Below are 14633 nucleotides of genomic sequence, written 5' to 3'. Positions count from 1 at the left end.
CTTCTCTTACAGCAAATCTGACAACGATTATTTTTATAGCACAGCAATGCCAAATTGGCTCTACAATCCTTTAGAAGCACTTTATGATCAAGGGCAAGCCGAATTGCGAGTGGAAATGAAATCACACCCTTGGGGTATGGGACTCCTCGTGGTATTTACTCCCAAAAAAAAAGTTGCATATGATTTTTATCACCCAAACAGCCCCTATAATTTTCCGAGGTAGTGACTGTTCTAAAGGATGTATAAAGGTAAATCCTGTCACCATCCCACTGAGCAGCTATAGTTGTAGATAGAGAGATACCAGACTGCTCGACACAACAAACAAAGGCAGACCCTTTGGCCTCTTTCACTGCCACCTGAATTACCTCTTAAAAGCCAAGCCCTCTATTTCTATGGTCTTTGATTGAATGGCTTCATCTCTTTTCACAAGGACTCTCTTGGGTCATCATCGCCTTTTCCACTCTGCTTCACACTCACTCTGTCAAAAGCCCCAAATTTTCTCTTCTCTGTTCAATGTAAATCTCTCTGCGTTATTTCTCAGCAATCTCCCATTCGGTTTGTGGGCTTTGTTGGATGATATTCTGAATCCATTTGTGTAAATTTGTTATCTTTTGCTTGGTTTATCGGTTTTGATTATAGTCTTTCTTTTTTCTTGCTCCATATATCAGATTCTTGATGGGTTTTTGTTTTATCAGTGAATTGAGTAGGAAAAATTTGGTTTGGAACGTTTTGTAGTGTTTTCCTGAGAAGGGATTTCTTGTTTGATCAATCAGTGATTTGTGGTAATATTTTAATTTACTATTGTGAAGGTGTTTAGTGTAATTATTATGTACTTGGTCTCAGTTCCTGACTCTAAAGGCGTCACGAAGAGTGTAGCAGCTCTGTTGGACTCCAGTAGCCGTGAAATAAAAAATAGAGAAAATTTGTTGGAGTCTGCTTGTTTATTTTCTAGATTCCTGTTTTTTTTCTAGATTCCTGTTTTGATTGTCGTTATGAATTAAATTATTGGTCTTGTATCTTAATCAAAATTATGTAAATGCAGAGTTCTTGCGGTGAGTTATTAGCTGTGTGTTTAATTGAAAATCATATAGAGTTTTTAAATATTGGTTGATGTACCCGTCTTTGTCTTACTTTACAAGATAACTTCGATCAGACCATTGAAAATTCTGTATTTTTTTAGGAAAGGGCTTCCTTAAAGATATTTTTTCTGGACTAAGCGTTTGCAGTGAAATTATTGTCTTCCTAGGGTGAAAAGATTACTGCATAATAGGGTTCCTCACTGATAATATCAGTATGGTTTTGCATATCGTAGTCTATTTGATGAAGTTGTTAACTTGATAATTAGGTTCATTTATTCATTTTAAAACGCACTAGTCAGTTTGAGCTACTTATTGAATCTTATCTTGTTTCTCATGCTAAGTTCTACACAATGTCTTTTCTGTCAATTCAGAGGGGAATAGAACACTTACGAGCTGACCCTGCCTATACGAAATATAAAGCATCTGGTTGGGTTCCTCGTGCAATGGCTTCATCAGTAACTGGGGCAAGAGCAGAGTTTACAACACAATCTGTGTCTACAAATGAGCCTGTTGTTTCTGTTGATTGGCTCCATGCTAACCTTAAGGAGCCTGACCTGAAGGTACCTTGTGTTGGCTTGTTTGTACTGTAAATTTTCCCTTCATCCCCCTTTTTCTTCCACTGGAGTGTATGTCGTGAAATAAGTTGAAATTCTTACCATTTAATGCTTGGTGCTCAGTGTTCTTTCACCTTCATGGTATGGAATTTGTTTTTTGATCTGATCATGAAATCTGTTGCTATCTAAAAAATGATGTGTTGTCATCCTCATCGTCAATACCTTTTCTGTCTTTCTCTATGTTTGTACTAACTATATTCAATGTTTGTTTTGTTCTTATTATATAGAATTGTCTTTTTTACTTGGAGACATTTCTCTTTTCTCTTCTTTATTATATGCATCCTTTTGGTCCTACATGTTGGTAATATTTATTTAGTTATCTACATCAGGTGTTGGATGCCTCTTGGTACATGCCTGATGAGCAAAGGAATCCAATTCAAGAGTATCAGGTGTTCACTGCGCTTTCTGTTTGCAGAAGTCATACTTTATGCTCTAATTGTTTTTTATTGTGGAAAATTGCTGCTACTTTATTTCTCAAAAATACTCCTCAACTCCAATCCTATTCCAAAAATCTTTCATGTTATTTCATGGTGTTTCAGCTTCCTCTCTGGTACAGTTTTGTCAATTTATCCTCTCCATTATGACAGGTTGCTCACATTCCTGGTGCACTTTTCTTTGATGTAGATGGAATATCAGATCGCACTACAAAAGTGAGATGCTTTCTCTTTATTTGTCTTGTTGCCCTTCTCTAAATGACATCTTAGATTTCTTATATTCTATAATAATATATACTAAACACTAGTCTTGTTAGCAGTAAATAATTTATTTCATGCTATTATATGAGTTGACTTAGAAATACATTCTTATTTACATGGCCAATTTCTAAAAAGATTCGGATTGATTAAAGATGTTAATATTAGTCTCATACTGATGTTGTAGGTTTTTAGTTTTGTGTGCCATCATTGCCGGGCATAAACATCACTTTTGTAACTATCTAGCAGTCTCCTGTTGTTTGCCATTATTTATGATTTAGAAATGATGACTTGTAACAGTTACCGCATATGTTACCATCAGAGGAAGCCTTTGCTGCTGCTGTTTCGGCTCTTGGCATTGAGAACAAAAATGATCTAGTGGTGTATGATGGAAAAGGGATCTTTAGTGCAGCTCGTGTATGGTGGTAAGTTATGGGGCGAATGTGAAAGATTTAGGGCGCATTTGGTATTGTTTAACAAAACAGTTTTCATTTTGGAAAACACGTTTGGCACTATAATCTTAATTTTTATTTATTTATTTAAAGAAACACGGGATACAATTCTGAAATTCAGCTTTAGTTTTAAAAATGTTCCCATGATGTTTTCACTCTTTTGTCCGATACCCTCAGCTACCGCTCTCTCTCCCCTGTTGTGGCTCTTATATGACACCCACTTATCTTGTCCACCCTTCTCTCTAATTCTGATGTAGTACAGCCTGTAGGTGTTAGATTTAGCACTTAAACAATAGAACAGAGAAGAATATAAGAGACCGAGGAGAAGAAATATAGATCGATAAGATGAGATAAAGGGCAGAAACAGTAGAACAAAGAAGAATATTGGAGATTGAGGAGAAGAAATATAGATCGAAGGGATCAGAGAGTTCTAGGAAAAGGTTTACTCAACATTCAAATCTGCATTACATGGGGGTATATATAGAAAACTAAAACCTAGACTTAATAGGATAAAAATCCCTTGCTTAAACAGAAATCCTAACCCAAATAAAAAAGTAAACTTAAAACTAGAAATCTGGAAATCTGGAAAAGTTGAAATCCTACTAGAATTTAGAAAACTAGAGGATCTAGGAAACTAACAAATACATTAGGAAACTAATAAATTTAGGTCCTACGCGTCCTGCATCAAATTCCTTTTTCATTTCTTCAATCATTGTTCCTCTTATCATTGAAAGGGATTGATGAGAAATCAGCATCACAAGGAGAAAAATTGATATAAGTACGATTGGCCTCTCTCACTCTGACCTTGTTTGAGGTACATATCCACTCAAACAAAAAGTAGCATATTATCTACCAGAGACATTCTTGAATTTTCAAATTGCACAGTTCAGTTTCTCATTTTCATCAACAGTTTTTTGAAAATTGTTTTGTAAAATGTTACCAGATGCCCCTTTAAGTTTTAACTCATGTGAACTGTATTAAGAAAATGTGTTTTACGCTTTTATTTATGTAGCATGAACTAATGCTTCATTTCCTTATAATATGAAAAGGATGTTCCGAGTATTTGGCCATGACAGAGTCTGGGTTTTAGATGGAGGCCTACCAAGATGGCGTGCATCTGGATATGATGTTGAATCTAGCGCGTCTGGTGATGCAATTTTAAAAGCTAGTGCTGCCAGTGAGGCAATAGAGAAAGTATACAAGGGACAAGCAGTAAGTTCACAATTTGTATACTGAGTCTCTAACATCAGTTATTTTTTGACACAGGCATTTTTGGACTCTCTGATCCAAAAGCAATTAACATATGGTTGTAGTTCTTTCTGTTTTTATTATTATTATTATTATTATTATTATTATTATTATTATTATTATTATTATTTTTGAATGTTTGATATCTGATGTTTTGGAACTCGTTGTATTAATGATTAAAAGGATTATGGAAGCTTAAGCCATGTGCACTTTTCTTGACAAGATAAATTTCTAAACTCTTAGGTTCTCTCCTTCTCACTCCATCAGTTCTTTAGTTTCTGTTTGTTGTCTATTTTCTCTATACTTAAGTAGACATATTTTATTGGAGCATGGATCAAAGTGGAAGAAATGCTAGCAATTTTTTGTAGTCCTTTGTCATTTTGTTTTGTGATGTTAGTGTGTTCATTGTAGCTTTTGGGATCAATAACTGCTCTTGACATCTAGAAAATTTGTTGTTGTAAAATTATTATTGTTTGCTAGTGACAGAAGTAAAGAAATTTGGGAGTTTGATGACAATGATGAGGGAGTTGAGCCGTTGAAGGTTGGCCTAGAGTTCAAAACTTTATTTTTCCTTTTTTCTTTTTTTGGGAGGTGGGGTGTCGGTCCTCGCAGTTGCGTGTCCATTAAATTGACTTTATCTCATGTTCCAGTTTTTTTTATTTAACCTGTGATACTTTTCAAGTCTTGTTGTGATCATTTTGGGAAATGCAACATTCTGCAGGTTGGGCCAACTACATTTCAGACTAAGTTTCAGCCACATCTTGTCTGGACTATTGATCAGGTTTGGTTTGTTTATCTTGACTAAGTACGAAAGGTGTGTGTCTCAAATTAATCCCGGAAATTGGTGGCAAGTACGTCTGTTTTTTCAAGCAGATATTTTAGTTGATGGATTTTTGTTCTTGATCAAATCCTCGCTTCCTTAACTTTGGGGGTGTAATAAGGATTGGATGTTTGGACATCCGTACCAATTGCCTAAAACAATTAAAAAGTTGTAGACTTGCTTTTCCACATTTTTGGTTTTCCTTCGTTCCAATGGCTGGGCTCCTAGAAGCCCCTCCCTGTCGTTTGCTTTCCAGACCTTGAAGGACATAAAGATGTAAATGTAACCAAGTGATTGATGTGAGAGTCAACAATTGCAAGCAAGCACTGTAAATAAATGTGTTTGTTTTGCTATGCTTTAAAGAAAATACAAAATCTATTTCCAATTCATCCTGGTTTTATATTTCCTACCGTATTTTTCAGGTTAGAAAAAATGTTGAAGAAAGAACTCATGAACATATAGATGCCCGATCAAAGGCCAGGTATTCTTTATACTAAAGCAATTGCATGTGCTTCATGTGCTCAAGTTTGACATTTTTAGCCAGTCTTCAGCATGTAAGTTTTGTTTCCTGGGTAATTATGTGAAGCTTGAGTAAATCTTGGTCTGCTATTTTCCCCATAGTTGTGTGAATCACCAGCTGGATGCATCATGTAATAATTGGTTGGAATTCCTAATCTTGATTGAAATAATATAACAGTAGGTTGAGCACCCTTACTTTTCCTCTGTTTCTCTCCCTTATACAAAGTAAATTATGCAGTTATATGGAGACATTTTGGATTGATTTCTATTTTGATATGGGTATTTTTTAATAATTATTGTGTGGGCTTCGAAGGTTTATTATCTTATCTGGCTTCATATCCATAAAGTTTGGTTTTACATCAACAATCTTGGATTTGATGTCTTGCAGGTTTGATGGAACTGCATTGGAGCCCCGGAAAGGGATAAGAAGTGGTCATGTACCTGGAAGCAAGTGTGTTCCTTTTCCTCAGGTAATTGATCAAATGCTTGTGTTTGAACTCTTATAGTGGTGATTTAATGATGCATCCCTAGGATTTGTAATGATTCAATCAATGAATGTCTGAAGAACTTGAGGCGAATACATAATGGATGGTGGAGGATCTTTTGTATGTTTTTAGTTTTAACTATAATCGTCTCATTCCTCAGATCTGAGTTAACATTCATTTATAAACGTTTTCAGTAATTCAGAAACTAAAAGGGTTTTCTGAATATATATATATATATATATATATATATATATTTGTAATTGACGGTTAGCTATCTGAAATAATGAACAAAAAATTGTGTACTTCGTCATTTTGACATTTTCAGAGCTTGATGCAGGTGATCTATACCAACTGTTAAAACTACAATATTTTTGGAGTCTGGTTATGAGCATGATCGTAGTCTGATTGTTTTAAAATTTGAGTGAAGTATATGATTAACCATTCTACATTGTTTAAAATCGGAAGCTAGCCTAAATGTCTCAATTTTGTTGCATCAAAACTTTCTTTGCAATGTCGGCAATTTCCACGCCCCTTTCCCTAATAATCTGTTTCTTAATTTTTTTTGAAATTGCAATAAAATTGTGTTGATTTCTGTTAAAGAGCTATGCTGCATAACTGTTGATTAACAAATGTGTTTGTTTCTTTACAGTTGTTGGATTCTTCACTAACACTCTTACCAGCAGATAAGTTGAAAAACAGATTTGATGAAGCAGGTAAGAATTATTTTTTGTTTTTATTATGATTTCCCATTAAAAATCTCAAAAACTTTAGTACATTTCTACTTAGTTCTATAAACCATTGTACCTGATCATTCTTGTTATAGGATTAATCCATTTTTGCTGTTTACAATGAGGTTTTGGATAAATGTAATAAGAAAACAAATAGATAGTAAGTACTTCCCGACTCCCATTCTAGAACCTATTTTTCCACTAAGACATAATATAATGATCAACAAAAGTCATGGTTTCCTTCCCGCCGCCCGCCTCTTACATATATACTGTTTTTTTTTTCTTTCAGAAATTGTGGATTATATTTCTGTAGTAGCATATTGTAATTGGTCACAAGGTATCTGAATATCATTAGTTATTAATGATCCTAACATCATGCTGCAGGCATCTCTTTGGAAAGCCCTATTGTTACTTCATGTGGGACTGGTGTAACTGCTTGCATTCTTGCACTGGTAATTATCTCTCGCCAGAAGTACACACAAAGACATATATGTGCGGGTGTGTGAGTATTTATATGTTAGTAAGATGAAAAGGACATAATTGTAAATTGTCTGATGTTAGATTTCAGGATTAAAAAACAGTAAAAAATGTGTGTTTTAAATCATGACTAATGTGAATGTTTTAATCTTGGATCAAGATTAATCCCTTATACTAGTCCTTTGAATGAAAGGATAGGCTTTGTGATTTTTTGGGTTTGGTGCTACACATTTCTGATTTTCTTAGACACAATAAAGCTAGAGAGATGCAGATTGGTAGCATATGGCTGTAGCATCCATGCTGCTATAATGCTAAGCCTGTATTCATGAATTTTTGTTTTAAAAAAATTCGGAACTCTTTTGTTCATACATATTCATGTGGTCTCATCCAGGGTCTTCATCGACTTGGTAAGCCTGAAGTAGCAGTCTATGATGGATCTTGGACTGAATGGGGAGCGCAGTCCGACACACCCATCGACACTTCTTCGTAAAGTGTTTAAATCCAGTGGTATTGCTGGAAGCTTGTTGGCACCATGAGCAACCTCGGGTTGCTTACTCATATTATGACAAAAGAGGTTGTATCTAAGTTTAAAAAATCTTGTTATAAGTCATGTTATTGAATACCAACCTGTGTTTTCGTTGTTAAAAATCGCAACCTCTACGCCCCTCCCCAGTTTGAATCCTGTTGAGGATCTTATGTGGCACATGAATCAAAGCAGCAGATTGGAAGAGGTTTAAGGCTTTCTGTGTTTTATTATTGATCCATGATAAAATAAATTAAGCAGGGAATAAATTGACACGCTTTGCCGATAAACGTCGTGTTTTTTTAGTAAATGTTTTCCGAGGATGTTATAGAAGAGAAACTAAACCACCGCATTTTCAAGTCAAATGAAAAGAATCTTACATACAAGAGCACCGAAGCGAAAATAAAAAAATGCGATCCTGAAGAGAAAAATTATATTTACATGAAAATAAAATCTTGTCAACCACTAGATGTGAGCAGCTGGTGGAGATTGTTGGAGAGCGAAGGTTTTGATTGAGCATCAAAGTGTTTTGCTAATATCTCCACAAACTTCTCCGGAACCAAGCAATTGTTCTTCAAATATAGCTTCTCTTGAATAATAGGAAATGCAACTACTTGCAGCTCTTCAGCAGGAGGAGCTCCCTTCAATTCCTGCATGTATAACAAAAGAGGATTGGCATAAAAACCCTACAAAAATAGAATGAGAAAAAGTAAAAACAAAGAGAATTAGACAGAAAAAACCATCAAATCTTTTTTATTTTTTCAATGGCGGAAGTAAAATTTAGAGGGAAACTGAGCAAAATACCTGAAATGACCCCATGAATTCAAGAATGCCAACTTGAGCCCGCAAGTACTTGACAAAGTTGTAAGCAGCAGTGAGCATCTCAGCTGTGTTCATCTTGCTTCCTCCAGGAACAAGCTTCCCTAGCTCTTGAGTCTTCTCTGTGATCTTCCTCCTCCTTTCTCTAGCCGCAATACTCTGCGCAGATACGCATTTTTCTTCCACTTTCTTCTTAGCAGTAAAACCAATCTCATAGTCATTAACTTTTGACTTGTTGCTAGCAGTGACTGTCTCCTCCAGATGCTGATTAAATGTGAGCAATGGAGTAGCAAAGACCCCAGGTGCCGGAAGCAACTCGGGCAAGGGACAAGAATCTGGAGGAAACGCATTATAGAAAGTTGCGGGTGTGAACTCCGGGTAAACGAAATCTTGGAAGCATTTTTGACGTTTCGGGTACGGGTGCGAATAGAAATCAAGTTGTGGAAACATGTCTGGGGTAGTGAGATGTGGAAGAAGAAGATGATCATCACTGGTAGTGTCAAGATGATAGTTTTCGAGGTTGACAAGATTGTAGAGGTCATGGCATGGATGATCATCAAGAAATAAGTTGTTGGGAAGGATGGAACGATTGTAGTCTAGTTGGTAATATTTGAGAAGCTCTTCTGCTGCTAATAGCTCTGCTTCTATATTTGGCTGGAAAAAGTTCGTCATCTCTGAGCCAAAAGACTGAGGTGGTACCATTTCCGGGTTCGAAAATGAACTCAAGGCCATGGAATGTGTGTGCTAAATTAAAACCTGAAAATAATAGAACTTGTAAGAAAACAAAGATTATAGAGAATGAACAGCTAGCACAAAATAAAATAGACATGCATGCGAAAAAAGGTGTTAAAGTTCATGTACAAGCTACGGCAAAGTAGGCTAGATTCTTGAAAAGATTTAAAGTAAACTAGCTAGAAATGTGTGTGTGTGAGAGAGAGAGAGAGAGAGAGAGAGAGAGTACCTGATAAGATGCTGTACAAGAGAAGACAGAAGCAGACCTAAATAAGACCTGAAATTAAATTGATTAATAATAATTAATTAACTGCAAAACTTACAATAACCGACCTAATCCTGACTGCATGGCTTGCGGGAGAGAAAGAGAGAGAGAGGGTTTGTGGGTTGAGAAAAATGGGGGAGTTGAGGTTTGGAACGGTTATTACCAAATAACAACCCGCGGGAAAATCTCTAGGGTTTTGAGCTTATCTATAACTGTAACTAAAAACCGCTATACATATGGCCAGCTTGGTGTGGCTGCAAGTCTGCATGCCCCCTCTTAATTAAACTCCTAGATTTTGCTTTTTTATTTTTCCTATATCTTTGACTTGTTTAAGTTATTTATGCATGCAAGGAAACATACGAAAAATCACATTTTTAGACCTTATATTAGCCGATTGCATATTGTTAGCAATTGATTTTGTAAATTATGACCAATATTTAATCAAGACATCAACCCTTACATATCACATGGTTGGTTGGTTATTGTGGTATAAAAATATATGGTCTCTCTAGCATTACTTAAAAAACATGTATATATATACCTTTGAATCAAAACCTGAAAAAATGATTAATGAATAATGAGAGAGCGCGAGTGATGACTGATATTTGGTACGACAAACTTGTCAATTTATTTTCGTTTTTTAGATTCATTGATTAATTAATATCATATTTTGTGAATCTTTATAGAAGTAGAGGCTTTTCCCCCTTTGTTTTCCTAGAAGAATTTGTTATCTTACAATACGTCATCTATATTTGTAATAAGCCACAACTGTTCCCCAGTGAAAAAATCCAAACCAAACAAATGAAATTCTTTTACTATCTATAAAACGTCACTACACGAATAGGCAGAGTTAGAATTTTTGGATTTTTGGAGGCCAAAATGTAGAACGTAATTATAAATGGATTTATGATCTTAAATTAGGCGGAAGGGGCAACACTAACTTTGATTATGAAATTTTCTGTATGATATCTTTTTTATTTTTTATTTTTTATTTTTTTCAAGCTTGGCTTTGGCTCCGCCTCAAATATTGCTCTCTCACTAGATAATTTGACATGTTTGTCTTAAGGTCAATCTAACAACGTTACTTTTGCTCCAAGAAATTTCAAACCCTCGTTTGGAACCGTTTCACTTACCACCAAATATAGAAGCAGAGAAAACAGGGGAGAAAAACAGGGTATGAGTGTAAGGTCTTGGTTCATCTTCTCTAGATTAATGCTTTCTCGATTATATTTTATTTTCATCTTTTGAATTCTACATGAAAATCTCAAACGGAAAGCTCTAAATTCTCTATCTGGTTAACTTCAACCATGGCAACAGGAGAGAAGTCAGAAGCTCCCCATAAGGAGAATAAAGTCACCCATTCTGAGGAAGAAGAGAAGAAACCATCCAAGGATATCCAAGACAAAGGTAGTGAAGCAAAGGAGGTGAAAAATGCAGCAGAAATTGATGAACCTAAAAAGAATGAGGCTGTGTTTGAAGAGGTAATTTTGGAGGAGAAGAAGAAGAATGAAGGTGAAACAAAGGTGATTGTGGTGGAGGATAAGAAAAAAGAAGCTGAAATAGAGAACAAGAATAACGAGGTTGAAAAAGGCGGTATCTCCGAATCAGCTAAAGTTGAGAAAAGTTTAGCCATGGAAAAAGTAGTTCCTCATTCTGATGAACAAGAGAAAAATCCATCCAAGGATGTCCAAGACAGGGGTATTGAAACAAAGGATGGGAAAAATGCAGGGGAAGCTGGTGAACCTAAAAAAGATGAGGGTGTAATTGGAAAGATGTTGGTGGAGGAGAAGAAGGGGACTGATGCTGACACAAGGGATGTTATGGCGGAGGATAAGAGAAAAGAAGGTGAAGCGGCGGAGGCGGTTTTGGAAGAGAAGAAGAACAATGATCAGGTTGAAAGAGGGGATGCTTCTTCAGAATCTACTATAATTGAGAAAAATTCATCATTCAGGGAAAAAAGCAACTTCCTCTATGACTTGAAAGAGCATGAGAAAAGGGCTTTGGTGGAGCTGAGATCAAAGGTTGAAAACGCAATACTCGGGAACAAGTTGTTTAAGGGAAACAAGGATCGAGTAGTAGGGAATGAGAAGGAAAAGATATTGGAGAAGGAAGGTGGAGAAAATGGGAGGAAAGGAGAAGAAAACGGTGTGAAAGAAGCTGAGAAAGAGAAAGAAACTTCCAAGAAGGTAGAAGAAATTGAAGAAAAAGAAAAGACATTAGAGAAGGAAGGTGGAGAGAAGGAGAAAACAAATGAAGGGAAGGGAGAAGAAAATTTTGTGAAAGAAATTGAGAAAGAGAAGGAAAGCTCAAAGAAAGTAGAAGAGATCGAAGTTGCAAAAGCATTGGTAGAAGAAAAGTTGGTAGTGAAAGAAGGGAAAGAAGAAGATAGTAAAGAGAATAAACCTTCCAAACAAGAAGATGAGGAAAAGGATAGAAAGGCTGAAGAAGGCCAAAAAGAGAAGAACAATGTGGCTACTAATCAGGAACGAAAGGTTGACGTCATAGATGAGGATATTGCAATTTGGAGGGTACCCTTATTGCCTAGTAAAGGGGATAGTGCCACTGATGTCATACTATTGAAGTTCTTGACGGCTAGGGATTTCGAAGTCAACGATGCTTTCGAGATGTTGAGGAATACACTCCAGTGGAGGAAGGACAACAATGTCGATTCGATCTTGGATGAGGACTTCGGTGATGATCTTGGTTCCATAGAGCGTATGGATGGTGCCAGTCGTGAAGGGCATCCGGTTTGTTACAGCAACTTTAAGCTGCTTGGGAATGAAGAGGTATACAACAAGATGCTAGGGAATGAAGAGAGCCGTGAAATGTTTATAAGGAGGAGGGTTCAACTAATGGAGAAAGCGATTCAGAAGCTTGACTTTAAGCCTGGTGGGGTGTCCTCCATACTCTTAGTCAATGATCTCAAGGACATGCCTGGCCCCTCTAAGAAGGAGCTTCGGCTTGCTACAAAGCAGGTCGTCGGGCTACTTCAGGACAACTATCCTGAATTTGTTGCAAGAAATGTAAGAGTTTTTCCATCCATATATAACCTTTTTATTCGTGACAATCTGAGATTCCACATTAAATTCCATGCATCTTCAAACTTTTCATGCCATGACTTGTACTGCAATTGATGGAAAATTTATTTTCCTATGTAGATCTTCATCAATGTTCCTTTCTGGTACTATGCCTACAGCGCTAGCACTCTCCTATTACCTTTCTTAACTCCAAGAACCAATAGCAAATTTGTCTTCGCTCGCCCTTCCAGGGTCACGGACAATTTGCTCAAGTAATGTTCCTTCAATGTCAGTAATTGGTGGCCAATTGGTCAACTGGAAAGTTCTTAACCAAACTTGAACCTTCTTCATTGCAGGTTCATAGCTGCAGAGGAACTACCGGTCCATTATGGCGGGCTTAAGCGGGAAAATGATCCTGAATTCTCTACTGAAGATGCTGCCTCAGAGATTGTTGTCGATCAGTCATCATCAGAAAGTATTCAACTCCCAGTACCAGAGGTATGTGCACTCAAAAGGGTTATTATATTTCACTTCATATTCTTTTGATCTTTTTAATTGAATCTTGTGAATTCATTAGAATGACAACTATATCAATGTGTTAATGTTGTATGTTAAACAGGTAGGAACAACTTTAATCTGGGAAGTGATTGTGTTGGGTTGGGAAGTGAACTACAAGGAAGAATTTTTTCCAACTGATGAAGGATCATATGGCATTATTGTTCAAAAGGACAGGAGGATTGGTGGGCAACAGGGTTCTCTCCGAAACTCTTTTACGAACAAAGAACCTGGAAACGTTGTGTTCACAGTTGAGAATGGATCGTTGATCAAGAAGAAGCGTGTTTGTTACCGGTACAAGATCAAGAATACTTCTTCCTCTTGAAAAATCACAGGAGTTATTTAATAAAAATGGCATCACCATCCTTTGTAATTGTGTACAGAGTTTTACATAGCTAGTGAAACATTCAAAATTTTATTTTCACAATGACAATGCCATTTGTGACATACCAGACATGACATTTTTATTTCCACACATTTGTATGAACTATACTATGCAGATACCCACAAAACTTTATTGCCAGAATTAAAAATTCCCTGTGCACAGGGCCACCATTTTTGTGAATCTTGAAGTTATGTTCTACGGCATGTCAATTCTTGACTCCAACTGTAGAATCACGCTAAGAGATGAACATGCCTCTTCTTGTTGAAGCCTTAAAAGGTTGGAAGAAGCAACTAAATGCGAATACGAGAGAAAATAATATTAGTATATAATTAATATATCTGCAAAACTAGCACCAACAGATCGCGTGGCCTAATGGATAAGGCGCTCGCCTCCGGAGCGGGAGATTGTGGGTTCGAGTCCCATCGCGATCGTTTTCTCTATGTCAGTTTTTTCTTTTAATCCACCACAAGTTTACACCTTATTCTTCCAGCAATGGCGAATAATCAAGTCCTTTTTCTACTTTTTTTTTCCTTTCTATTTTCACCAACCAAAAATTTCTGAAATTTACTTCTATTTAAGGTTAAAAGTTACTAATGGATTGAGGAACTGCTGGTCAACAAATCAAACTAATTTTTCTAATGAAAAAAAAATAATTGCTTAATAATTTTTGCATGTGATGACTTGATTGCTACTTGATCAGCATAAAAGTGGAAGTTAGATCAAGGGTTTAACCAAATTCTTAATTAGAGAAATATGCTGCTCCATCCATGGTGGATGTGTAGTTCAATCCATATCATATGTTCAATCACTTTAATGCATTGTTTAGTTATAAATACACACAACGAGGCACGGTAATATTGTAACTTGATGTAAATTCTTTTAAGTATTCGTACTATTTAGTGTATTTTTAATACGGGACTCTAACATTATGGCAATTTAAAGCCGCCAAAATTTTGTTGCTAAGTTCTCAGTTGATAAATCAATTTGTCAAATTTCGAACGTTAAATAGATGATTGTCGCCAAAAATGATTTTCTTATACAAGAAGTGTTGAAACTAACTAGGTACTTGAATATCAATTAGGTCTTATCCAAAGGATGAAATTCCATATGTTTTAAAGGCACAAGAATAGCGTGGTTGGTGAGCAAATAGAACTTTACTAGCATCATCTGCTCTTGTTGATAAATCAATTTGCTGTAGACCTTGTTGATTGGGCATCTAAAGC

The 14633-nt window shown here is 36.2% G+C and overlaps 3 protein-coding genes and 1 non-coding gene across 5 annotated transcripts; 3 read left to right on the top strand and 1 right to left on the bottom strand.

Annotated features, from left to right (window-relative positions):
• Window positions 1-239: 239 nt before the first annotated feature.
• Window positions 240-7908, top strand: LOC117624482 (thiosulfate/3-mercaptopyruvate sulfurtransferase 1, mitochondrial-like). Of its 2 annotated transcripts, XM_034355767.1 has the most exons (12): window positions 240-515; window positions 1451-1639; window positions 2023-2082; window positions 2281-2343; window positions 2686-2810; window positions 3887-4049; window positions 4807-4866; window positions 5328-5386; window positions 5813-5894; window positions 6559-6622; window positions 7022-7089; window positions 7506-7908. In XM_034355767.1, the coding sequence occupies exons 1-12, from the start codon at window positions 408-410 to the stop codon at window positions 7602-7604; spliced, it is 1140 nt and encodes a 379-aa protein (XP_034211658.1). In that variant the 5' UTR covers window positions 240-407; the 3' UTR covers window positions 7605-7908. The 2 variants fall into 2 exon arrangements, with proteins under 2 accessions (XP_034211658.1, XP_034211659.1); XM_034355768.1 differs by lacking the exon at window positions 4807-4866 and having other exon boundaries at window positions 272-515; window positions 7506-7854.
• A 187-nt stretch (window positions 7909-8095) lies between these two features.
• Window positions 8096-9158, bottom strand: LOC117625239 (transcription factor bHLH52-like). The gene is made up of 2 exons (XM_034356843.1): window positions 8442-9158; window positions 8096-8323 (listed from the first exon to the last, which is right to left on the bottom strand). The coding sequence occupies exons 1-2, from the start codon at window positions 9156-9158 to the stop codon at window positions 8096-8098; spliced, it is 945 nt and encodes a 314-aa protein (XP_034212734.1).
• Window positions 9159-10678: 1520 nt separating this feature from the next.
• LOC117624977 (patellin-4-like) lies at window positions 10679-13449 on the top strand. The gene is made up of 4 exons (XM_034356526.1): window positions 10679-12476; window positions 12612-12742; window positions 12827-12968; window positions 13090-13449. Exons 1-4 carry the CDS (start codon window positions 10761-10763, stop codon window positions 13348-13350), a joined length of 2250 nt encoding a protein of 749 aa, XP_034212417.1. The 5' UTR covers window positions 10679-10760; the 3' UTR covers window positions 13351-13449.
• Window positions 13450-13768: 319 nt separating this feature from the next.
• TRNAR-CCG lies at window positions 13769-13841 on the top strand. Its single transcript has one exon. It is a non-coding gene; the product is annotated as a tRNA-Arg (tRNA).
• The last annotated feature ends 792 nt before the right edge of the window (window positions 13842-14633 follow it).

The sequence above is a fragment of the Prunus dulcis genome, chromosome 4 (genome assembly GCF_902201215.1).
Source record: "Prunus dulcis chromosome 4, ALMONDv2, whole genome shotgun sequence".
Lineage (NCBI taxonomy): Eukaryota > Viridiplantae > Streptophyta > Magnoliopsida > Rosales > Rosaceae > Prunus > Prunus dulcis.
This window is presented reverse-complemented; position numbering and strand designations above follow the sequence as displayed.

Bases quoted from the DNA above. Each gene is read 5' to 3' on its own strand.
- LOC117624482 (XM_034355767.1), top strand. From the start codon at position 408: ATGGCTTCATCTCTTTTCACAAGGACTCTCTTGGGTCATCATCGCCTT. The intron at 516-1,450 runs GTAAATCTCTCT...CTGTCAATTCAG, and splicing joins TTTTCTCTTCTCTGTTCAAT to AGGGGAATAGAACACTTACG. The intron at 1,640-2,022 runs GTACCTTGTGTT...TATCTACATCAG, and splicing joins TTAAGGAGCCTGACCTGAAG to GTGTTGGATGCCTCTTGGTA.
- LOC117625239 (XM_034356843.1), bottom strand. From the start codon at position 9,158: ATGGTACCACCTCAGTCTTTTGGCTCAGAGATGACGAACTTTTTCCAG. The intron at 8,324-8,441 runs GTATTTTGCTCA...CTATTTTTGTAG, and splicing joins AATTCATGGGGTCATTTCAG to GGTTTTTATGCCAATCCTCT.
- LOC117624977 (XM_034356526.1), top strand. From the start codon at position 10,761: ATGGCAACAGGAGAGAAGTCAGAAGCTCCCCATAAGGAGAATAAAGTC. The intron at 12,743-12,826 runs GTAATGTTCCTT...TCTTCATTGCAG, and splicing joins GTCACGGACAATTTGCTCAA to GTTCATAGCTGCAGAGGAAC. The intron at 12,969-13,089 runs GTATGTGCACTC...TATGTTAAACAG, and splicing joins TTCAACTCCCAGTACCAGAG to GTAGGAACAACTTTAATCTG.